A 25,758-nucleotide genomic window follows, 5' to 3' on the forward strand; every position below is an offset into this window, starting at 1 on the left:
ATCTCTGAAAACCAGACCCAGAGTCTCTTGTATGAGTAGCAGATTTACAATATAAACTAAAATCTCCACCTCGCAGGGTATCTGCTGTTAAAGTAAAGGCATTGATTGGAAAAGAATGGGATCCTGAAAATTGGGATGGGGACAATGGGATGATAATAATGGCAGTGAAGACACTGAACCCTGGATTCTGCTGGGTCTTGCTAGATATACCTGTAATGGGCTGCCCTGAGGAAACAGTCCCCCACCCCACCCCAGTCTGACCTGAGGAGACAACTATCTAACTCTAGCTTGCCTTGAGGAAACAGTTTCCCAACCTCCAGTCTGCCCTGAGGAGCCTGCCATCCAACCTCCTGCTAAACCTGTAATCACCTCCCCTGAGGAAGCAGCCCCCACGCCTCCGTCTGCAGAGATTAATCCTATTTCACCAGATGAAAATGCAATGGAATATCCTGAGGTAATTGGCTTGAAGGATACTTCTAATTCTTTTTGTGACCCACCCCCACCAGCACTCTTTTCAAGAACTATACCTAGACTAAAGTCCCAACAGGCCCTGAAGGGTGAGGTACAAAGTGTGACCCATGAGGAAGTATGCTATACTCCAAATGAACTGCACGAGTTTTCCAATGTATATAGACAGAAATCAGGGGAATATGTGTGGGAATGGATATTAAGGGTGTGGGATAATGGGGGAAGGAATATAAGGTTGGATCAGGCTGAATGTATTGATATGGGCCCACTAAGCAGAGATTCTGCATTCAATGTTGTAGTTCGAGGGGATAGAAAGGGCATTAACAGTTTATTTGGGTGGCTGGCTGAAACATGGATCAAGAGATGGCTGACATTACCTGAGGCTGAAATGCTAAAACTGCCCTGGTATAATGTAGAGGAGGGGATCCAAAGGCTTAGAGAGATTGGAATATTAGAGTGGATTTATCACAGAACACCTGATCACACACCCCAGGAATGTCCCGAGGACACACCTTTTACCAGAACTCTGAGGAATAAATTTGTGAGACTAGCTCTGTCATCCCTGAAGAGCTCTGTGGTTGCCCTTCTCTGTAGGTCAGATATTACTGTGGAAACTGCTGCCACTGAGCTGTCAAGTTGGCAGAAGTCTTGTGGCAGCAGTTAATCACCAGAGGCAAGGTGGGCATGGCTACCATAATGGACAGCAGGCTCAAAGCAGCTGTCAAAATAATCTGACTGGCAGAGACTTATGGCATTTGCTAGTAGATCATGGAGTACCTAGAAGTAAAATAGATAGGCAGTTGTGCCAGTTTGAATGTATTATGTCCCCCCAAATGCCATTTTCTTTGATGTAATCTTGTGTGGGCAGACCTATCAGTGCTTCTAATTCTCTGTGTGTTTCCATGGATATGTGCCCCACCCAACTGTGGGTGATAACTCTGGATAATTTCCATGGAGGTGTGGCCCTGCCCATTCAGCATGGGCCTTGATAACTGGAGAACTATCTAAAAGCTCAGACAGAAGGACCAGTGTTCTAGTTTGCTAATGCTGCAGAATGCAAAACACCAGAGGTGGATAGGCTTTTATAAAACGGGGGTTTATTTCGCTACACAGTTACAGTCTTAAGGCCACAAAGCGTCCAAGGTAACACCTCAGCAATCGGGTACCTTAACCGGAGGATGGCCAATGGTGTCCGGAAAACCTCTGCTAACTAGGAAGGCAGCTGGCGTCTGCTCCAAAGCTCTGGCCGTAAAATGGCTTTCTCCCAGGACGTTCCTCTCTAGCAAGCTTGCTCCTCTTCAAAACATCACTCACAGCTGCACTCCATTCCCTCTCTTTGAATCAGCTCATTTATATAGCTCCACCGATCAAGGCCCACCCTGAATGGGCGGGGCCACACCTCCATGGGAACATCTCATCAAAATCATCACCCACAGCTGGGTGGGGCACATTCCAAGCAAATCTAACCAGCACCAAAAACGTCTGCCCCACAAGACTACAAAGATAATGGCATTTGGGGGACACAATACATTCAAACCGGCACAAGCAGTTTGGCACAGCCAAGAGGGGCACTTTGAAGACCCACAGAAGCTGAGAGAGGAGCTGCAGATGAGAGACAGTTTGAAGACGGCTGCTGAAAGCAGACTCTTGTTCTGAAGAAGTTAAGAGAGGTTGCCGCAAGAGCAATCAAGAGTGACATTTTGAAGAGGAGCTGTGGCCTAGAGAGGAACATCCTGGGAGAAAGCCATTTTGAAACCAGAACTTGGAGCAGATGCCAGCCATGTGCCTTCCCAGCTAACAAAAGTTTTCCGGATGCCATTGGCCATCCTCCAGTGAAGGTACCTGATTGTTGATGTGTTACCTTGGACACTTTATGGCCTTAAGACAGTAACTGTGCAACCAAATAAATCCCTTTTTATAAAAGCCAATCTATTTCTGGTGTTTTGCCTCCTGACAGCATTAGCAAACTAGAACAGCAGTCTACTCAATTCTTGTTTGATCTGTATAAGCAGAATTCTAGGTCAAGTGAACAAAGTCTAACTTGAATTACAAAAACAGAGAGTCACAGTATCTTAATCAATTCCCAGACTTGAGACAGTTTACAGACTCAGAGCCCCTTGAATGAGGGGGAAGACTGGGTACCATTGGGGAAGGAACCTGTTACACTGCTAAAAATTTATTCTGTTAAACTTCCTCCCAGCCTTCCCCCCAAGAGGACCTACAGCCTTTTACCAGGGTTACTGTGCATTGGGAAAGAGGAAATGATCAGATATCTTGGGGATTATTAGACACTGGCTCAGAAGTGACATTAATTCCAGGAGACCCAAAATGTCACTCTGATCCACCAAAGTGGGGGCTTATGGAGGTCAGGTGATCAATGGAGTTTTAGCTTAGGTCCATCTCACAGTGGGTCAGTGGGTCCCTGTACCCATACTGTGGTTATTTCCCCAGTTCTGAAATGCATAATTGGAATAGACATACTCAGCAACTGGCAGAATCCCCACACTGGTTCCCTGACTCATGGAGTGAGGGCTATTATGGTAGGAAAGGCCAAGTGGAAGCCACTAGAACTGCCCCTGCCTAGCAAATAGTAAACCAGAAGCAATACAAGATTCCTGGAGGGATTGCAAAGATTAATGCCACTCTTAAGGACTTGAAGGATGCAGGGGTGGTGATTCCCATCACATCCCCATTCAACTCTCCTATTTGGCCTGTGCAAAAAACAGACGGGTCTTGGAGGATAACAGTGGATTATCATAAGCTTAACCAGATGGTGACTCCAATTGTAGCTGCTACTCCAGATGTGTTATCACTGCTTGAGCAAATCAACACATCCCCTGCTGGTACCTGGTATGCAGCTATTGATCTGGCAAATGCTTTTTCTCAAAAGCTGTTAGTAAGAACCACCAGAAACAGTTTGCATTCAGCTGGCAAGGCCAGCAGTATACCTTCACTGTCTTACCTCAAAGGTATTCCAACTCTCCAGCCCTATGTCAAACAGTGTCTGCAGGGACCTTGATAATTTCTCCCTCTCACAAGACATTGCACTGTTCCATTATACTGATGATATCATGTTATTGGACCTAGTGAGCAAGAAGTAGCAAATACTCCAGACTTATTGGTAAAGCATTTGCATGTCAGAGGATGGGAGATAAATCCAACAAAAATACAGGGGACTTCCACTTCACTAAAATTTCTAGGTGTCCAGTGGTATGGGGCATATTGAGATATCCCTTCTATGGTGAAGGATAAGCTGATGTATATGGCCCCTCCTACGACCAAAAAAGAGGCACAATGCCTAGTTGGCCTCTTTGGATTTTGAAGACAACATATTCCTCATTTGAGTGTGCTACTCCAACCCTTTTACCAAATGACCAGGAAAGCTTCTAGTTTTGAGTGGGGACCAGAAAAGGATAAGGCTCTGCAACAGGCCCAGGCTGCTGTGCAAGCCGCTCTGCCACTTGGACCATAAGATCCAGCTGATCCAATGGTAGGCCCCTATAGGAGAATCACAACACAGGCCCTTAGGATTTTGGAGTAAAGCCTTATCGTTCTCTGCAGATAACTACTCTCCTTTTGAGAAACAGCTTTTGGCCTGCTACTGGGCCTTAGTAGAGACAGAACACTTAACTATGGGCCACCAAGTTACCATGAGACCTGAGTTGTCTATCATAAGCTGGGTGTTGTCTAACCTACCAAGCCATAAATTTGGGTGTGCACAGCAGCACTCCATCATAAAATGGAAATGGTATATATGAGATAGGGCTTGAGAGGGTCCTGAAGGCACAAATAAGTTACATGAGGAAGTGGCGCAAATGCCCATGTCCCCCACTCCTGCCACATTACCTTCTGTTTCCCAGTCCAGAGCTTTGGCTTCTTGGGGAGTTCCTTACAATCACTTGACTGAGAAAGAGAAAACTCGGGCCTGGTTTATGGATGGCTCTGTATGATATGCAGGTACCACCTGAAAGTGGACAGCTGCAGTGCTGAAGAATCTTTTTGGGATGTCCCTGAAGGACAGTGGTGAGGGGAAATCCACCCAATGGGTGAAACTTCAAGCAGTGCACCTGGAAGTTTGCATGGAAGGAGAACTGGCCAGAGGTGCATTTGTATACTGATTCATGGGCTGTTGCTAATAGTTTGGCTGGATGGTTAGGGACTTGGAACATGACTGAAAAATTAGTGCCAAAGAAGCCTGGGGAAGAGGTATGTGGATAGACTTTTCTGAGTGGGCAAAAAAACATGAAGGTATTGTGTCCCATGTGAATGCTCACCAGAGGGTGACTTCAGCAGAGGAAGATTTTAACAATCAAGTGGATAAGATGACTTGTTCTGTGGATACCAGTCAACTTCTTTCCCCAACCACTCCTGTCATTGCCCAATGGGCTCATGAGCAAAGCTGTCATGGTGGTAGGGATGGAGGTTATGCATGGGCTCAGCAACATGGCTGACCTGGCCACAGCCACTGCTGAGTGCCCAATCTGCCAGGAGCAGAGACCCACACTCAGTCCCCAATATGGCACCATTCCCCGAAGTGATCAGCCTGCTACCTGGTGGGAAGTTGATTACATTGGACCACTTCCATCATTGAAGGAACAGTGATTTGTTCTAACTGGAATGAACACATACTCCAGATATGGGCTTGCCTTCTCTGCATGAAATGCTTCTGCCAAAACTACCATCCATGGACTTACAGAATGCTTTATCCACTGTTAGGGTATTACACACAGCATAGCTTCTGATCAAGGAACCCACTTTACAGCAAATCAAGTGAGGGAATGGACACATGCTCATGGAATTCCCTGGTCTTATCATCCAGAGGCAGCTGGGTTGATAGAATAGTGGGATGGCCTTTGAAGACTCAATTATGGCACCAACTAGGTGGCATTGTTCTCCAGAGGGCTGTGTATGCTCTTAATCTTCATGTACTCTATGGTGCTGTTTCTCCCATAGCCCGGGTTCACGGGTCCAGGAATCAAGGAATGGAGATGGGAGTGGCACCACTCACTATCATTTCTAGTGATCCACTAGGAAATTTTTTTCTTCCTGTCCCTGCAACCTTAAGCCCTGCTGGTCTACAAGTCTTAGTTCCAAAAGGAGTGCTCCCACCAGGACACATAACAATAATTCCATTAAACTGGAAGTTAAGACTGCCACCTGGCCACTTGGGGCTGCTCATGCCTCTGAATCAACAGGTAAGGAAGGGGATTACTGTACTGGCTGGGTGATTGATCCTGACTATCAAGGGAAAATAGGACTGTAACTACACAATGGAGATAAAGAAGAGTTTTCCTGGAATTCAGGAGAGCCCCTAGGGAGTCTCTTAGTACTACCATGCCCTGTGATTAAAGTCAATGGAAAACTTCAATAACCCAATCCAGGCAGGACTAACAATGGCCCAGAAGCTTCAGGAATGAAAGTTTGGGTCACCGCCCCCTCAACCCCCCAGGCAAAGAATGATGGCCAGCTGAAGTGCTTGCTGATGGTAAAGGGAATATGGAATGGGTAGTGGAAGAAGGTAGTGATAAATATGAACTACAACCATGTGACCAGTTACAGAAACAAGGATTATGAAGGCATGAATATTTCCTCCTTGCTTTGTTATGAGTATGTTTGTATTTGTCCATAAAGCAAATATCTTTGCTTTCTTCTTTATCTTATCCCCTTATCATATGACATAAGTTGTATCATTCATTTCATAGTATTAAAGTTATAGGATATCAAGTTTAAGAGTGAATGTTACCCAAGTACTTGCACCCATTCCGGTTGTATGCAGGACAGCTGAGTATTGTTAGGCAAAACATATGTCTGTTATTGTGTTCTATTTATAGATTAAGTATGGTTTAAGGCAATGTGTATAGCAGCCAAGTTGATAAGGGGTAGGCTGTGATGGTTAGGTTAATGTGTCAACTTGGCCAGGTGATGGTGCCCGGGTGTCTGGTCAAGCAAGCACTGGCTTAAACTTACTGCAAGGATGCTTGTACCTGGTTTATTAAATCATCAGTCAGTTGATTGCATCTGTGGCTGATTACATCAATGAAGGGCTGCCTTCCACAATGAGAGAATTCAATCAGCTGGATTTAATCCAATCAGTTGAAGACTTTTAAGGGAGAAGAGAGAAAACTCTCACTTCTTTTTCAGCCAGCCAGCCTCTCCTGGGGAGTTCGTTGAAGACCTTCATTGGAGTTGCCAGCTTGCTGCCTGCACTATGGAATTTGGACTTGTGCATCCCCACATTTGCAAGAGACACTTTTATAAAATCTCATATTTATAGATATCTCTTGGCTCTGTTTCCCTAGAGAACCCTAACTAATACAGTAGAGATACTTGGTGAAAAATCTATATTTTCTGTCACACACTAAGTAATTTAACTTGCACAGTTTATTCAAACACCATAATTACATGGAACTTTGAATAGGGAGTGAGATCTGGTTGGTTAGTACACGTTAGTGTGAAACCCCGATACATCCCAAAGTAATTTGGACAGAGAATAAAAATATATTTGCAACCCCCCCCCCACCTTGAGGGACTGGGGAAAAATGCAGAAATATTAAACTTCCCTACTTGTGGAATTACTGATATTCTCACATGCATTGGGGACTGCCAATTTAGAAGGCCGAGACCTTGATCCTGGGGCTCGCCCTTATGAAGCTTGTTACTGCAAAGGAGAGGTTAAGCCTACGCATAATTGTGCCTAAAGTGAGACACAGAGATTCTCTTTTGTTGCTAAGATGTGGCCTCTCTCTCTCTAAGCCCACTCAGCAGGTAAACTCTGTTTTTCCCCCTATGTGGGACATGACTTCTGAGGATGAGCCTGGACCCAGCGTCATGGGATTGAGAATGTCTTCTTGACCAAAGGGGGACAAGAAATGAAACAAAGTAAAGTTTCAGGGGCTGAGAGATTTCAAATGGAGTTGAGAGGTCATTCTGGAGGTTATTCTTATGTGTTATAAAGATATCCCTTTTTAATTTTTAGTGTATTGGAATAGCTAGGAGGAAACATCCAAAGCTGAATTGTAATCCAGTAGCCTTGATTCTTGAAGATGACTCTATAACTATGTAGTTTACACAGTGTGACCATGTGATTGTGAAAGCCTCGTGGCTCACACTCCCTCTATCCAGTGTATGGACAGATGAGTAGAAAAATGGGACCAAAAATTAAATGAATAATGGGGGGTGGGGAGTTGGGATGCTTTAAGTGTTCTTCTTTACTTGTATTTTTATTCTTATTTTCATTTTTTATTTTTATTGAGTAATGAAAATGTTCAAAAATTGATTTGGGTGAGGAATGCACAATGTCTTAGTTTGCTAATGCTGGAGAATGCAAAACACCAGAGATGGATAGGCTTTTATAAAACGGGGGTTTATTTCACTAAACAATTAGTCTTAAGGCCACAAAGCATCCAAGGTAACACCTCAGCAATCGGGTACCTTCACCGGAGGACGGCCAGTGGTGTCCGGAAAACCTCTGTTAGCTAGGAAGGCAGCTGGCATCTGCTCCAAAGCTCCGGCCTCAAAACGGCTTTCTCCCAGGACGTTCCTCTCTAGCAAGCTTGCTTCTCTTCAAAACATCACTCCCAGCTGCACTCTCTTTTCTCTCTTTGAGTCAGCTCATTTATATAGCTCCACCAATCAAGGCCCACCCCAAATGGGTGGGACCACGCCTCCATGGGAACATCTCATCAAAATTATCTCCCACAGCTGGGTGGAGCACACTCCAAGCAAATCTAACCAGCACCAAAAACGTCTGCCCCACACAAGAGCACAAAGATAATGGCATTTGGGGGACACAATACATTCAAACTGGCACACACAACTATATGATGGTACTGTGAACAACTGACTATATACTATGGTGACTGTAGGGTACATGAATATATCTCAATAAAACTGAATTTTAAAAAAAAGTAATACATTCTCACTGGAAAAATGCGAAGAAATTAGGAAAGTATAATAAATATTAAAACATCCATAAGCCCAGTATTAAGAGAGAACCATTGCTGTGTATCTTTGTTTGTATAAATGTTGATAAGAATATACCACTACGTTACGTGGCATCGTACTTAAGATACAACTCTGTATTCTTTTTCTGTTAACATTGTATTCCATAAGCGTTTCTCCATATTGTTAACAATTATTCATATACATTTAATGGATGTACCATGATTTGTTTAATAATTATCCTTCCTCTATAATTATATGTTTTTTTGTTCTAGTTTTTTACTACTATAAAAAAAAAGATAATGGATATAAAGTGTCTGGCAGAGTACCTGTCACTTAGTAAGCAATAAGCGATAGCAGTAGTAGTAGTAAAAGCAGTGGTAGTAATAGTAATAGTAGTTATCATACTTATAATTATTAAATAATATTTAAAATACATCAGTTAATACATATTGTTTTGTTATATTACTTAATGTATTATTAAATAATTTTATATCTGTAAGAAAACTCACCATTTTCTTTTAATTTTATCAAGTTTTCTTTCAATTTCTTGATTTCTAGTTGAGCAATCTCAAGTGCAGAATCTAAAGAAAAAAGGAACAAATATTTCCCCCAAAATCAAATTATTTATAAAATAACCAAATTTTAAATGTCTCTGTCTCTCTAGGGTATTCCCTTTCAGCTGACTGCTATATTCCTCAGAATTTCTGCATAAATGTCACCTCTTCCAAGAAGCTTTTCCTGACTCCCTTCTTAGTGTTTCTACTGCATCCTATGTTTGGTCCTGATCATCTGAGCTTGTAATTGTCTTCCCCTAACTGTTAACCCCACCAGATTCCATGCTGAAGAGTTTATATTCTCGTAAACAATGGGAACACCCCAAATGGTTCTAAGCATACTACCAATTTAGAGAAAGAAACCACAACCAGAAATATTTAAAATTAATTCTTACAAATAATATTTAGAATTTTGGCAGTAGCTGCTAGAAATATCAAAATAAAGAAAATTTTCATGAAATAACATTTATTACTAGTCAAGAATCATACAAGGATAGCAGAATGGTAGACAGAAGGAACACAGGGCAATGGAGTCAATTGGATTTAGGTTCTCTAATTCAGGTTCTAACATTTGCCTCCTATGGTCTCCTCATAATCAGTGATATGTCTGCTGAGTTCCCTATATGGCCAGGATGAAGAAACTTCCAGAAATAAGCACATGAAGAGATGCTCAACATCATTAGTCATTAAGGAAATGCAAACATTTCATACAAGTATTTGTGTGAACATGTGTATAAGTCTTTGCGTGTGTATATGCCTTAATTTCTCCTGGATAGATACCTAACAGTGAAATTGCTGGGTCACGAGGTAATCCCACACTTAACATTTTGCAAAAGTGCCTTACCGTTTTCCAAAGTGACTGCACCACTTTAGGTTACCACCATTGTATGATGGTTTCTATTTCTCCATCATACAATGAATCTTACAAGAGATCATTATAATCCCAGAGTGAGTACTTCAGCATAAATTTGCATGTCTTGTTTTTACTCCCTTAATACTCAGGTCTTCAAAGTAAATCCTGGTGTAATCTACCAGATTCACCTATAGTCATGTTCCTGATTATTGCAATACTATTTCTACCTCTGCAACCAATTAGTAATCATTATATAACAGATCTGCAAAATATATATTAATATTCCCATTTTATAAATGAGATAAGTGAGGCTCATAAAAGTTAAGCAACCTGCTCAATGTCACACAAACTACTAAATGCATAGTGGAACTTGAACCCAGGTCTGTTAGCCAACACTGTGCTAGCAATTGAGAATAGCTTCTGTTTCACTAAAACCATGGTTTTACAATGTGTTCCTCTGTGGAAGAAGGAGAAGGATTAGGATGATAGCAGATGTACAGTATGTTCCAGAAGATAGCTGATGTATAGTATGTTCCAGAAATTGTGAATACTACTACAATGAACATTTACATACAAGTATTTGTGTGAACATATGTATAAGTCTTTGTGTGTATATATGCCTTAATTTCTCCTAGATAGATACCTAACAGTGGAACTGCTGGGTCACGAGGTAATTCCACATTTAACATTTTGCAAAACTGCCATACCATTTTCCAAAGTGGCCGCACCATTTTATGTTACCACCATTGTATGACGGTTTCTATTTCTCCACATCCCTGCCAACACTTTTCATTGTCTACCTTTTTTATTATAGCAATCCTAGCACGTATGACATAGTATCACACTGTGATTCTGGTTTGCATTTCCTTAATGAATAATGATGTTGAGCATCTCTTCATGTGCTTATTGGCAATTTGTGTATCTTCTTTGGAGCAATGTCTATTCATATCCCTTGACCATTTTTTAATGGAATTATTTGTCTTTTTATTGGTGAGTTGTAAGAGTTCTTTACATATCTTGGATACAAATTCCTTATCAGACATTTGATTTACAAATATTTTCTCCCAGTCTGCAGGTTGTCTTTTTACTTTCTTGACATTGTCTTTTAAAGTGTAAAAGTTTTAAATTTTGATTAAGTCCAATTTATTATTTTTTCTTTTCTTGGCTTTGCATTTGATGTCACATCTAAGATATCATTGTTAAAACCAAGATCACAAAGATTTACTCTTTCAAAGTTTTATACTTTTAGCTCTTGCATTTAGCTTTGTGATACATTTTGATTTAGTTTTTTTGTAGGGGGTCTGTATTATTTTGAAGCAAATCCCAGACATCACTCATTTGTAAATATTTCACTTTATATCTCTAAGAGATAAGGACTCTTAAAAAAAAACAAAACTTGATAACATTAACATGTAATTAAGGACATTTAACAATGATTCCTCAATATAAATATTCAGCAAGTGTTCAAATTTCCAATTGTCTCATAAATGTTAAATACTTGTTTGAATCCAGATCCAGAAGGTCCACATATTGTAATTGGTTAAGAAGTCTCTTAAACATTTAAAAATTCATCTCTTTTCCTGTAATTTATTTATTGCAGAATACTCCAGACATTTGACATAAATTTTATTTTATTGTTGAAAAATATTTTTATTGGCCCAAGTTTTTCATATTTTGGATGTGATATAGACAGCTAGAGAATAAACTAAAATAAGCCTTTCATTTTAAAAAAGTTTGTTGAAAGAAGTAAATTAATATGTGGGAAACACTGTCAGAAAACACATATACCTAGAAATAAACTCTGGCCATAAATCGCTGACTTAGGGGGTTATCCTTAGGGCATACATTGATACTACATATGCCATTCAAAAAAGGACTTGCTAATTCAGCTTCTTTACAGTCCCCCAATGTACTAAATGTAGAGATACCTTTCAACTAATCACTTAGGTTCACACAGACCAAGCAACTTCTGATTGAATAGGATACCATGTGATTGTGTTTTATTATACTCTAGATGTAACTAAATGTAACAGGTGTCTTGCTTTTCCCTTCTCCTGCTGGGTTGCAAATGGCAAATACTTCTTGTCATACTCACTTATTGAGAAAATATCAATAATAAACACATCATGAGGAAGCACTTAAAACACAGTCAGAAATAGTCATCTGCAACCACAGCTTACCTAATTTACTCTGCTCCTTTTCTTTCACTTGTAATTCATCGGTGAGTCTTCGGATCTCTTCATTGGCCATTTCTAACCTCTTTGCGGCTGGTTCCACATCTCTCTCTAGGTAGTTTTGTGATGTTTTCTCTTTCTCCAGGTGTTCTTTAAGGGACTGAAATAAAACTACTGTTAGCAATCAAACAAAAAAGTAAGTGTACTTTTATAACATTGTTTCATTTATTTCCTACAAATGTTTTAAAGCCAATAAAGAAAGGTAACAAAATGTAACATTTCATTTATGTGCATTTCTTTGGTGATGTTTGATTGTTTTTGACTTGTAAACATGCAATTTAATATGATTCAACCGCCTAATTTATCTAAAAGATTGTGATTATCTGATTATTTAAAAATAATAATTTAAGCATAAAAATTAGTATTATCTGGCAAAAGGAGAATATCCTCATTTATATACACATTAAATGCAGTTTATAGGATGCTCTTACATAAGAGTATTTCATTTAATTTCAAGGTAGGCATGCACTTACTAAACAAGGCTCACACCATATTTGGAGATGTTCTGCAACTATTTTCAAAGGCATTTTAAAAAGATAAGTAGGAAATTCAGTCTCAATTAAATTTTGTGTTTGATTCTTGAAAGATATATAATTTTATATAAATATGAACATTACACAAATTTTTTAAAAGTGAGGACAACCACCAAAATACCTCCTACAAACAAAGCCACTTTTAGTGTAATGGAATATTTTCTTGCAGTATTTTTTATCCACATACATTTTTTACATGACCATAACCCCAGGTAATACACAAGTTTCTGTCTGGATTTTTCATTTAACATTACAGCAGGAATGTTTTCCTACATATGAGTTTAGATTTTGTAATGATAGTTTTTAAGGGCCGTATAATGTTTCAGAGCTAGTGTAACATAATTTACATAATAATTTAAGCATTTTGGGTAGCTTCCACTTTTGCTATTGAAAATAATACTATGATGTTCAGTTTTATCCATATACAATTTTCCTTACCTTGGGTTACTTCCTGTGGTTAAATTCCCAGTACACAAATGTTGTTACTCAGCCTAATAACTTACTTTATTCACCAGATTTCACTCTTAATAAAATTTCTCCAGGTCAAAAAACTAAATGCCAGGAAGAGAATTGATGACATTGAAAATAATATGCTATTGATTCTAAAAGACTCTTCAAAAGGGTATCTCCAAAGATATTTGGTAAGAAGTATGTACATCCCAAAGTGATTTCTCCAAGAGTATAATGTGCTTTGTTTAAATTTTGATACATTCAATAAAAAAATCAGCTATTATGCAAGATTTTTCTCTTTTCCCAATTTCTGTGACATTTATATTACTTTTATGCACAAGTTGATAATTTTTACATCATGAGTCTATACATTTCAAATATCCAGCAAAATATATCGAAAGTAAAAGCTGGTTTGTAATTAGTTACTATTAATAAATAAAGGATTTTATATATAGATATAGATATAGATATAGATATATATACCTCATTCAGAGTTTTTTTTAGATAACTGCACAGGTTCTTATTGTTTCTGATATTCTTTCTGTGAAAGCTAGTAGGTTTGTTCAAATTTCTCCTTAATAAATATTAAGAGAAAATGAAAGTTACAGCAATCTGTCTTCATGAATAAAAATGTTATTTAAATTCAAAAAACAATAACAAATTTATACTAGAAAAACAGGGAGCAAAGCCCAATCCACTTATTGAAGCTAGACCATGCATTCCTAAAATGGTGATATTGTTCCCATGAGGCCAAAAATTGGTTTGGGCAATGTGGAATATGACTCCCAGGGAGTAATCTAGACCCAGCATCATGGGATGGAGAATATCTTCTTGACCAAAAGGAGGATGTGAAAGGAAATGAAATAAGCTTCAGTGGCAGAGAGATTCCAAAAGGAGCCGAGAGGTCACTCTGGTGGGCATTCTTATGCACAATATAGACAACCTTTTTAGGTTCTATGAATTGGAATAGCTAGCAGTAAATACCTGAAACTATCAAACTACAACCCAGAACCCAGGAACCTTGAAGATGATTGTATAAAAATGTAGCTTCTGAGGGGTGACAATGTGATTGGGAAAGCCATAGGGACCACACTCACCTTTGTCTAGTTTATGGATGGATGAGTAGAAAAATGAGGGAAGAAAAAAAAAAGGCATCCAGTGTTCTTTTTTACTTAATTGTTCTTTTTCACTTTAATTTTTATTCTTATTATTTTTGTGTGTGTGGTAATGAAAATGTCAAAAATTAATTTTGGTGATGAATGCACAACATACAATGGTACTGTAAACAACTGAATGTACAGTTTGTTTTGTATGATGGCATGGTATGTGAATATATCTCAATAAAAATGAAAAAAAATTGGTTTGGGGTAGAAGGATGTTACTTTTATTTTAATATACAAAGCACAGATATGCATACAGTACATAAACAGATTTATACTATATCTGCAGTCTGAAAATTTAATGGGAGGCAATTAGGAAAAAATTCCTGAAAAGTTTCCTTAGGTGGGCAATAATGAAAGAAAAACAAAACAAAACAAAAAAAAACCTGAATGACACTGGACTAGACCAACCTTGATATTAATACCTGACAGATAAAGCAAGAAAGAAACACCACAGGAAATTTGCTAAATGAAATTTTATCAGATCTAATCTAGTAATATTTAGAAAGAATAACATATCATGAACAACATGGATATATCCCAGGAATGGAAGGTAGGTTTAACATTTAAAAAATTAATCAATGTATTCTCACATTAATGGATTAAACAAGACAAATTATTTCATCATCTCAATGACTACAGAGAAAGCATTTCATAAAATTCAACACTGACTCCTAATAAAAAAACTCTTAGCAAACTAGGTACAAAAGAAAACTTTTCTTAATCCAGTAAAGGGTGTCTTAAAAAAAAGCCTTCAACAAATCTGATAGTTAATACTCAGTGAATTGTTGAATGCTTTCTATCTGAAATCAATAACAAACAAGGATGTTTGCTATTCAATAAAATATTGGAGATCTTAGCTAGCATAGGGAGACAAAAAAAGATTTAAAAGAATAAGGATTCAAAAGGAAGAAACAAAACTTTCACTATTATCAGAAGATATGGTTGTGTAGGTAGAAATTTTTGAAATCTTCAAAAAATAATTAAAATGGATGAGATATTTTAGCAAGATTGCTGTATAAAAGGCCAGTATACAAAAATAATTACATTTTTAAATGCCAGAAGTAGATAATCAGAAAATTAAAAAATTTTAAAAATAGCACTTACTACCAGCAGCACCCAAAACTATGAAGTACCTAGGAATAAATATAACAAAAAAGGTGCAAAAGTTTTGTGAGGAAAATCATAAAACTTTACATATATGCATTAAAAAAATAACTGGAGAGGGAGGGGGCAAGATGGCAGCTTAGAGAGGAGTGGAATTTCGTTAGTCCCCTTGAACAACAAATGAACAATCAGGAACAACTAGTAACTTATTTGGAATAACTACTGAGGGACAACCATGACTGTCCACACATTGTACACCAACCTGGAATGGGAGGAATGCCTGAGATGGTAGCATAAAATCTGTAAGTAAAACTGCGGACTCACGCTGGGAGCCCCCACCCCCCACAGCAGGCTTGGCTGCAAAACCTTGCTGTGGTAGAAAGCAACACTCTCCCAGCAAGTGAATACAGCTCAAATGAGCTCCAACTAGGGTTTTAATTAACAAATGTGGACTGCTACAAACCCCCAACAAGCAGATAGAGGCTTTTAGTGATGACTGACTTTAAAAAACCAAAAGACTCATCTGTCCTGGGAGGGGGAGCCCAGAAGACCAGGTGATGAGTGAAACTTGGGGACCATGTACTGACTGTAAAAGGGGGCTTTCTGTCCCTTTTTCTCTCTATCCACCTGAGAGGCTCAGTGGAGGAAGCCTCAGCCATTTTCAGTTCCCAGTGCTCTGACCCAGACAGGGGTGGAGATAACAGAGTCAGAAAGACCACAATTCAAATGCAGATGATAACTCCCTACGGGGTTTATCTTCCCTACGAGTAAGGAGGTGGGCCCAGCTTTCCCTTCCAAACCACACCCCAGAGCCTGGGGGAAAACAACCAAAACAGAAATTAAAGAGGCCACACCTCCTTACACCAGTCAGGAGCAACAGGCTGACAGGCGCCATCTGCTGGGCAGGTTAGGAAAAGCACAGCAGCTAGAGACCTCAGGGGAAAGTCTGCAAACTCCAAGACATACCCACAGGGAGAGTTGAAACTGAATATAACCCCACTCTGAGATCTGAACCTGTTCTGCTCTGAGAAAATCTGATTGAGGTAACCAAGGAAATCAGATGCCTAGACAACAGAAAACTACAATCTACACTAGGAAAAACAAAGATATGGCCCAGTCAAAGGAATAAACTTACACCTCAATCAAGACACAGTTGAGATATTGTTTCATTTTAATGAAACAATCTATTAAACATTTTCAAAGAAATATGCTAAATCAAATAAAAAACCAAATCATTGACTTCAGGGAAGATATGGCGAAAGAGATGAAGGCTATAAAGAAAACACTGGGCAAACAAGGTAGAAATTGAAAGTTTGAAAAAAACAACTAGCAGAATCTATGGAAATGAAAGGCACAACACAAGAAATGAAAAACACAATAGAGACATACAACAGCAGATCTCAAGAGGCAGAAGAAAACACTCAGGAATTGGAGAACAAGACACCTGAAATCCTACACACAAAAGAACAGATAAGGAAAAGAATGGAAAAATATGAGCAACGTCTCACAGAACTGAATGAAAACATGAAGTGCATAAATGTACATGTCATGGGTGTCCCAGAAGGAGAAGAGAAGGGAAAAGGGGCAGAAGCAATAATAGAGGAAATAATCAATGAAAATTTCCCATCTCTTATGAAAGACATAAAATTACAGATCCACGAAGAACAACGTACCCCAAACAGAATAGATCTGAATAGGCCTATGCCAAGACAATTAATAATCAGATTATCAAACATCAAAGACAAAGAGAGAATCCTGAAAGCAGCAAGAGAAAAGAGATCCGTCACATACAAAGGAAGCTTGATAAGACTATGTGTGGATTTCTCAGTAGAAACCACGGAGGCAAGAAGGAAGTGGGGTAATATATTTAAGATACTGAAAGAGAAAAACTACCAACCAAGAATCCTATATCCAGCAAAACTGTCCTTCAAATAGGGAGAGTTTAAAATATTCTCTGACAAACAGACAATGACAGAGTTTGTGAACAAGATATCTGAGCTCCAGGAAATACTAAAGTGAGCACTACAGACAGATAGAAAAAGACAGGAGTTAGAGGTTTAAAACACAATTTTGGTTGATGGTAGCCCAGCAATGTAAGTACACGGAACAAAGATGACTGTGAGTATGGTTGAAAGAGGAAGGTTAGGAGCATGTGGGACACCAGAAGGAAAGAGTAAAGATAAAGATGGACAGTATAACTCAGTGAAACCTAGAGTGCTCAACAATTGTGATAAAAAGTACAAATACGTTTTTACATGAGGGAGAACAAATGAATGTCAACCTTGAAAGCTGTCAAAAATAGGGTGGTATTGGAGAAAAAATACAATCAATGTAAATGGGAGAGTATAGTTAACAGAAACATTGTATTATGCTTCCTTTAATGTAACAAAGGCAATATACCAAAGCTAAATGCCTTTAAGAGGAGAACATAAGTGAGGGGTATGGGACTCTTGGTATTGGTGAGGTTGTCTGACTCTTTTATTCTACTTCAGGTTAACTTTATCTTCCCTTCTGTTGCTTTTTATCTGTCATGTTTTTTCTTTTCCTTTTTCTTTTGTCTCTTTACCTTCTTTGACTCTTCCTCCTTCTTTGTGGAAGAAATGGAAATGTCCTCATATAGATAGTGGTGATGGTGAATACATAAATATATGACTATACAGGGAACCATCAATTATTTACTTAGGACAGAAAGTATGGTGGATAAACAAAACCTTCTGTAAAAAAAAAAAAGATTGATGAAGAAAACTTGAGAGCACTACGTTAAGTGAAATAAGTCAGCCACGTAAGGACAAATATTGCATGGTCTCACTGATATGAACTAATTATAATACGTAAACTCATAGACATGAAATATAAGTCACCAGGATATAGAACAAGGTTTAAAAATGGGGAGCAGTTGCTTATTATGAGCAGAAAGTTCAACGAAATTGAACTTAAGTGTTTGGAAATGGACACAGGTGATGGTAGCACATTATTGTGAGAATAACTAACAGTGCTGAATTGTATGGGAATGTGGTGGAAAGGGGAAACTTAGAGTCACATATGTCACCAGAAGAAAAGGTGGAGGTTAAAATATGGGAATGTATAAAACAGTGTATCTTGTGGTGGACAATCTCCGTGATTAACTGTACAAATATTAGAAATCGCTTTCATGAACAAATGTATGACACTAAAACTAGAAGTTAATAATAGAGGGATATATGGGGGAAATATACCCATTGCAAACTATGTACTACAGTTAGTAGTATTTTAGCATTCTTTCATCAACAGTAACAAATGTACTATAGCAATAGTATGAGTTAATAATGGAGGGGAAGTGGTTGGGGTATGGGAAGATTTGAGTTTTCTTTTTTTTTTCTTTATTTTCTGGAGTAATGAAAATGTTCTAAAAATGAAAAAAAATAATTGTGGTGATGGATGCACAGCTGTATTATGGTACTGTGGGCAAATGATTGTGCACTTTGGATCTTTGGATAATGGTTTATTATGTGAACAATCTCAATAAAATTAAATTTAAAAAATAATTGGAGAGATATTCCATGATTATAGATTGGCACTTAATATTATGAGATGTCAATCCCTCCTATATTGATTTACAGAGTCAATGAAACCAAAAATCAAAATCCCAGAAGGCAAAGATTTCTTAAACAGAACAGAAATATAAATTATTGGTAAATTGGTCTATATTAAATTTAATAACTTCCATTTATTAAATGACACCATTAAGAATGTTTAAAAGGCAAGCCACAAAGGGTGAAAAATATTTGCAATACACATAACCAACAAAGGAATTTGAAACCAGAATATATAGAGAATTCCTATAAATCAACAGGAAAAAAACGGTCAACTCAATTTTTAAATGGGCAAAATACTTGAGCAAGCACTAACAAAAGAGGAAATCCGAATGGTCAAATGAAACCAACTTCGTTACTGAAGAGGTACATGCTAATCCAAACCAACATGGGATACCATTATGCACCTAACTGTTTAGCAAAAAAATTAAAATGTCTGACAATATTAAGTGTAGATGAGGAGCAGCAGGAACTCTCATACACTAGTGATGCAGGTATAAATTAGTACAACTACTCAAGACAGTCTGATATTATCTGGTGAGAGTGAAGATCTACATATTCTAAGATCCCCTAAATCTACTCCTAGATAAATATATACCTCATACAAATGCATGCACCAGGACAGACATATATCATAGCAGTATAATAGATATAATATGTTCATAGCCATATAATAGATACAATATGTTCTTAATAGATAAAAATTGGAAATAGCCCAAATCAATGTAGAATGGATTATATATTCATACATTGGAATAATACACAGCAAGGACAAGCAGAGTAAAAAGTGAATATTACAAACATAATACTTTACAGAAAAAACAATTCCTAAAGTTGATTCCATTTATATAATGTTCAAAAATAGGCCAAAACTAAACTACTGTGTATTATTTAGGGAATAACATCTTTGTGGAGAAAAAGGAGGTTGTGATTAGAAATAAATAGAAAAGAGGCTTCTTGGGTGTCAGCAATGTTTTACCCTTGACAGGTGTTTGCCCTGTAACTATTAAACTACACTTTGAAATTTGCTCTATAACTACTTGTTAAACCATACTTTGAAATTTATCGCTTTTCTGCATATGTATTTCACAATAAAAATGTTTTAAAACTCATTGATTATTACTAGCATTAAATTTCTTATCTTTGTCCTCTGCCATCCAACAATAAAGTGGTTAAATATATTTTGGTCCATCCATACGCAAGAATACATAAAGTGGTCAAAAAGTCTAAGGCAGAACTATGTGTACTAGTATGGAAAATGACAATAATATACATAATGGAATATAATTTGTATCTTAAATGGATGGAAATTTTTTGGAAGGATAAATTTAAAATTTTGTCAGTAGAAGATAAGGGGTATAAAATTGAGGATGTGGGGTGAGATGACTCATTTTTCATACCATTTTATACTGCTTGGATTTTTTTACCATGTGTTTGTATTAAGTTAAAAAAAAAGTAAATATTATTTAAAATATAATTAGCATCTAGTTTCAGGTCTTGCAAAAATCCTTGGGCTTCCAAGTCATCATATGTGGCCCCCTATTGGTTGGAGGGACTCCCCCATCTACTTTATGCACAGTATAATTCAACATTAACCATATGCAAATATAAATAAGGAGGCAACAAAAGTTTTACAGGTTCCATTTTATAATAACAACACTTTCTTTGGAGAATGCTTCATTAAAGTTTTTTAATGGTATAACTGACATGCAGTAAACTGTGCATATTTAAAGTATGACCCATGGAACCAACATCACAATCAAGATAATGAGTACACCCACAATGCCCAAAAGTTTCCTTGTACCCCTTCATAATATATTCCTGTCCCTGCCACTGTTCCCAGGTAACCAGTGATCTACTTTCCCTCCCTATACATATTTTCTACTATTCTTTATAAATGAATGGAATCATAAACTATATACTCTTTTTTTTGTCCAGTTTCTTTTACTCAGAATAATTATTTTGAGATTTATCCATTTGGTTGTAGGTTCATACTTTTTTATTGCTAAGTATTATTCCATTGTATGGACCTACAGCTATTTTTTTTTTATCCGTTTACCTGTTGATGAACATAAGAGATGTTTCCAGTTTTTGGCTGTTTCAATTAAAGTTGCTATGACATGTACAAGTCTTTACACACACATGTGCTTTCACTTCTCTTGGGTATACACCTAGAAGTGAAACAGCTAGATTGTATTACAGGTATATATTTAACTTTTTTAGAAACTGCTAAACTGATTTCCAAAGTGGTTGTATCATTTTATATTCCCATCAGTAAGGTAGAGAATTCCAGTTGTTCCATATCTTCACCAACGTTTGGTTTTGTTAGTCTTTCTAATTTTAGCCATTCCCATGCACATGTAATATTACCTCATTGTGGTTTTTAATTCGCATTTCTTTCATGACCAATGAAGTGGAGCAACTTCTTATGTGCTTATTTGCCATCTATATATCTTCTTTGGTAAAGCATCTGTTTAAATTTTCACCCATCTTTAATAGGGTTCTTTGTCTTATTATTAAGTTGTAAGAGTTATTTATATATTTCAGATAAAAAGCATTTGTTGAATATATATTTTGAAAATACGGTTTCCCAGTCTGTGTAACAGTGTGTTTTGAAGAGAAGAAGTTTTGAGTTTTCATGAAGTCCAATTTTTTTCTTTTATACTTTGTACTTTTTGTGTCATACAAAAATCATTGCCAAACTCAAAGTAAGGTCACAAAGATCTATACAATTTTACTTCTTACATTAGGTCAATGTTCTTGTTCCTTTTTTTGTCAATGATGTTTTGAGTTAAATTTTCATAAATAAGCTAGCAGTAAATACCTGAAACTATCAAACTACAACCCAGAACCCAAGAATCTTGAAGACGATTGTATAAAAATGTAGCTTATGAGGGGTGACAATGTGGTTGGGAAAGCCATATGGACCACAATCCCCTTTGTCTAGTTTATAGATGGATGAGTAGAAAAATGGGGAAGGGAAACAAACAAACAAACAAACAAACAAAAGGCACCCAGTGTTCTTTTTTACTTTAATTGCTCTTTTTCACTTTAATTTTTATTCTTATTATTTTTGTGTGTGGTAATGAAAATGTCAAAAATTAATTTTAGTGATGAATGCACAACTATATAATGGTACTGTAAACAACTGAATGTATGCTTTGTTTTGTATGACTGTATGACTGCATGGTATGTGAATATATCTCAATAAAATGAATAAAAAAATTTTTCATATATAGGGTGAGATAAAGGTTGAGGTGCTTTTGTTTGTTTGTTTGTATATGTCTATCCAATTGCTCCAGCATCCTTTTTCCACTGAATTGCTTTGGAACCCTTGTCAAAAATCTATTGACCATATATAGGTAGGCCTATTTCTGGACTCTATTTTGTTCCATTGATCTATATATCTATCTTTACACTTATATTATACTTTCTTGATTACTGAGGCTTTATGGTAATTCCTGAAATCAGTAAGTGTGAATCCTCCAACTGCAACTAGTTGTTTAGTTATTCCAGGCTATTCTAGGTCCTTTGAATTTCCATATAAATTTTAGAATCAGCTTGTCAATTTCTACCAGAAAAGGTGACTTCTCCTGATTACTTTATGTTCAGGCTAATTACAAAATTAGCCTAAGCAAAATATTACTGGGGAAGCAAGACAAATTTTATGGGTTACATTTCATAATAACAAAAAATACCTTTGGAATATCTATTTTAATTTTTTCTTCCATTAGTGGAAAAACTGTGACCTAATGGTAACTGGGAAGATGGCCTTAGAATCATCCAGCCTCATTTTCCAGCATTCACTCACATGAATCAGCATGTATTATACATTCTGTTTCCTCTGCCAGGAATGACTTTCCCAGCTTCTTCAACTAAATTTCAAAACCCTACTGACATCATCTCTTTCTGGAAACCTCTTCTGATCACCCAAACTATCCTGTATGACTTAGCTTCTCCCCTTAACTTCCCATGCTGGACTAAAACCACTGGCTTATTTCTTCCTCCATTCACTTTGAAGTTTCTTTCAAATCCAGGTCATGTATAACTGACTTTGTTTTTCCATCCACTAGCACAAAGTCTGGCACATGGCAATTTTTCAATAAATAATAACAACAATAATAGATAATTAGTAAGTGCCAAGTACTGTTCTAGAGCTTTATATACATCACATTACTTCATTTTCATGATCATCTTGTGTAATAGTTGAATTAATCACAGATTTTATAGTTAAGAAAGTTGAGGCTGAAGTTAAATTAAGAAAGTTAACTAACTTACTCAAGGGCATACTACTAACAAGTGGCAGAAGTCTACCCAATCCAAAGCCTGCATTCTTAAGCACTAGTAAAACTGGCTCTCCGATGTTTTCATAAATGAATGCACTTTTAAACTGGACTACTTCCTCCTCAATTATCTAGTTAATTTGGAATACCTGAGAAAATTCTTTCTGTAGGTTACTGTTGATACATCTTTGTGACTCTTGCTTGGGGTCCACAAGTTCCAGTTTCCCCAAGAGTGTACTTCTCTCTACCAGTAAGTATGCAGTTTGTTCACTGGAGCTGCTCAAAGCTATTTCAGACAAGCCTTCTTGATATAACATTTCTTTAAACCTCCTTTAGTTTGGTTTCTGTTAGGAAGAAATAAAAGAAACAAAACTGTTAGAATAAATGAAGGCAAATAGCTTTTGTTGTAAGATATTGAATGAGTTATTAGATAACAAATGAATAAAAAAATAAGTCATACTGCTACTACCACTTTTCTTTCTACTTTTCCCAGGTGTTTACAAACTTTTAGAAAAAAGTAACAGTGGAGAAAATTTCTCAAAAGCAGTAGGTGATTTCTCTGCTTTTTAACTTTAAAATTTGCATCCAATAAAGGGTATGGGAGACCTTTTGGAAAACTTTACTAGGGACCCAAAATTGAGTGTATATATGGGCTTTGTTGCTATTGTTGTTTTATTGAGCACTTACTATGTGTCATGTGTTATGCTAAGTATTTGAGACACATTTTCCCATTTAATCCTTATAACAACCCTATGTAATAGGCAACAAGAAGCCAAATAAATTCTCCAAAGTGACGCAACTAATTCTGCCAAAACTCTTGTTGATTTCAATATTCAAGTAAGTAATTATGCCAGTGTCTTGGCTTTTCAGTCCTTTTACCAGCTTACTTCCAAGTCCTCTACCTTATCTCAGCCACCCACTCCACAGTCATTCCCTAGATCTTGTCATTACCAATAAATGCAGTCTTTCCCTGATCTGTTTCAAACATCCTACTCTCCATTCATCACTACCTATTTTCCTCTTGTACCTCAATTTCAACAAGTTTTTGACCATTTTGAAAACTAATCCATTGACCTTAACAACTCTTCAATATCCTTTATCCCACCCCTGTTTTCATTCACTTTCTTACTCAGCTTAGAGTCTATGGTCCATCATCATAATCCCTCTTTCCTTCCATTACACATGGCTGGAAAGACTCCAGCCTGTTAAATCCAATGCTCCACCTCTTCTGCATCTCCCTCCAGAAGCTGAAGATGGCTGGAGGAAAATGCACAACCATTGCTGATTGTTTTCACTTTAAATTAATGTCCACTAACCTCAAGTAAGCTCTTACTACTGCCCAGAAATCCTTCTACATTTCTCTGGTCACCTCTCTCTCTCATTCTCTAGAGACCTAGAACATTATTTATTCCTTCTCACTCCTCAAGTCTCCAAACATTTCCTTCTCCACCCTCAATGTTAGTTGATTACCCTGCTACTTATTTCACTAAGAGAAAAAAAAGCACTCAGAAGAGAACTTCCACAAGCTCCCTTTACCAAATCCGCCAAGCCTGGCATACTCTTCCCTCTTATGAGAGTTCAAGAACTATCCTTGCTCTTAAGGCTAGCACTTCCCCTTTGCACTCGATCCCCTTCTATCTTTTTTTTTTTTTTTTTTTCAAAAGCAATTTTTTTTATTGTGAAGTTAACATATATACATAACAGTGATAACTTTCAAAGTATGATTTCTAAAGTAGTTAGAGAGCAATTTTCAAAAAATGTCATGGGTCACAGTTCCACAACTCCAGCCATTTCCATTATTGTAAAATATAACATACATACAGAAAGGTGTCAACTCTCGATACACAGATCAACAAAGTTATATAGGTAATTTCAAAAATTTTTATGGATTACAGTTCCACAGTCTCAGTCCCTTCCCTATTTTTTTTTTATAATCATTATGTTTTATTGGGTATGCTTTACCTTGCTACAGAATGAACAGTTATTGCCTGTTGTTCAAATTTTAATCATATATTCCAGAACACAAAATTTTAATTCCACTGCTTTTCTTGCTGCATTGACCTTATGCTTTTTGTTTTCTATTTTTATTCAGCCAAATTCTGTCTTTTGACAGTTGAATTCCATCTTTTCCATATTAATCTCTTTTTTAACTCTTACTAATCTTGATCATGTTTTTTTTTTAATTCAGTTTTATTGAAATATATTCACAAACCAGTCATCCATGGTATACAATCAACTGTTCACAGTATGATCATATAGTTATGTGTTCATCACCACAATCTATTTCTGAACATTTTCCTTACATCAGAAAGAATCAGAATAAGAATAAAAAATAAAAGTGAAAAGAGAATACCCAAACCATCCCCCCATCCCACCCTATTTGTCATTTAGTTTTTACTCCCATTTTTCTACTGATTTTTTTTCAATTTTTTAACTTTGTTTATCAAAAAATTAAAAACAAACAGGCAAACAACAACCAAAAAAACCCCACAACATTTCAAACAAAGCAATGGATTAAGGAAAACAAATAACCTAAGATAACTACTTTGCTTCCAATATGTTCCTACCATACCCCAAGAAAATTAATAAACCATGTCCAG

The 25,758-nt window shown here is 37.0% G+C and overlaps 1 protein-coding gene across 2 annotated transcripts in view; it reads right to left on the reverse strand.

Annotated features, from left to right (window-relative positions):
• CCDC30 (coiled-coil domain containing 30) overlaps positions 1-25,758 on the reverse strand; it is a 247,826-nt gene that overhangs the window by 178,515 nt on the left and 43,553 nt on the right. For both annotated transcript variants that reach the window (XM_037827513.1, XM_037827515.1), the window contains exons 2-4: positions 23,308-23,502; positions 12,000-12,153; positions 8,922-8,993 (exon numbers count right to left, since the gene is read on the reverse strand). In XM_037827513.1, the coding sequence (XP_037683441.1) occupies positions 8,922-8,993; positions 12,000-12,153; positions 23,308-23,475 (394 nt within the window). In that variant the 5' untranslated portion in view covers positions 23,476-23,502. The remainder of the gene's footprint in view (positions 1-8,921; positions 8,994-11,999; positions 12,154-23,307; positions 23,503-25,758) is intronic.

The sequence above is a fragment of the Choloepus didactylus genome, chromosome 2 (assembly GCF_015220235.1).
Source record: "Choloepus didactylus isolate mChoDid1 chromosome 2, mChoDid1.pri, whole genome shotgun sequence".
Classification (NCBI taxonomy): Eukaryota; Metazoa; Chordata; class Mammalia; order Pilosa; family Megalonychidae; genus Choloepus; species Choloepus didactylus.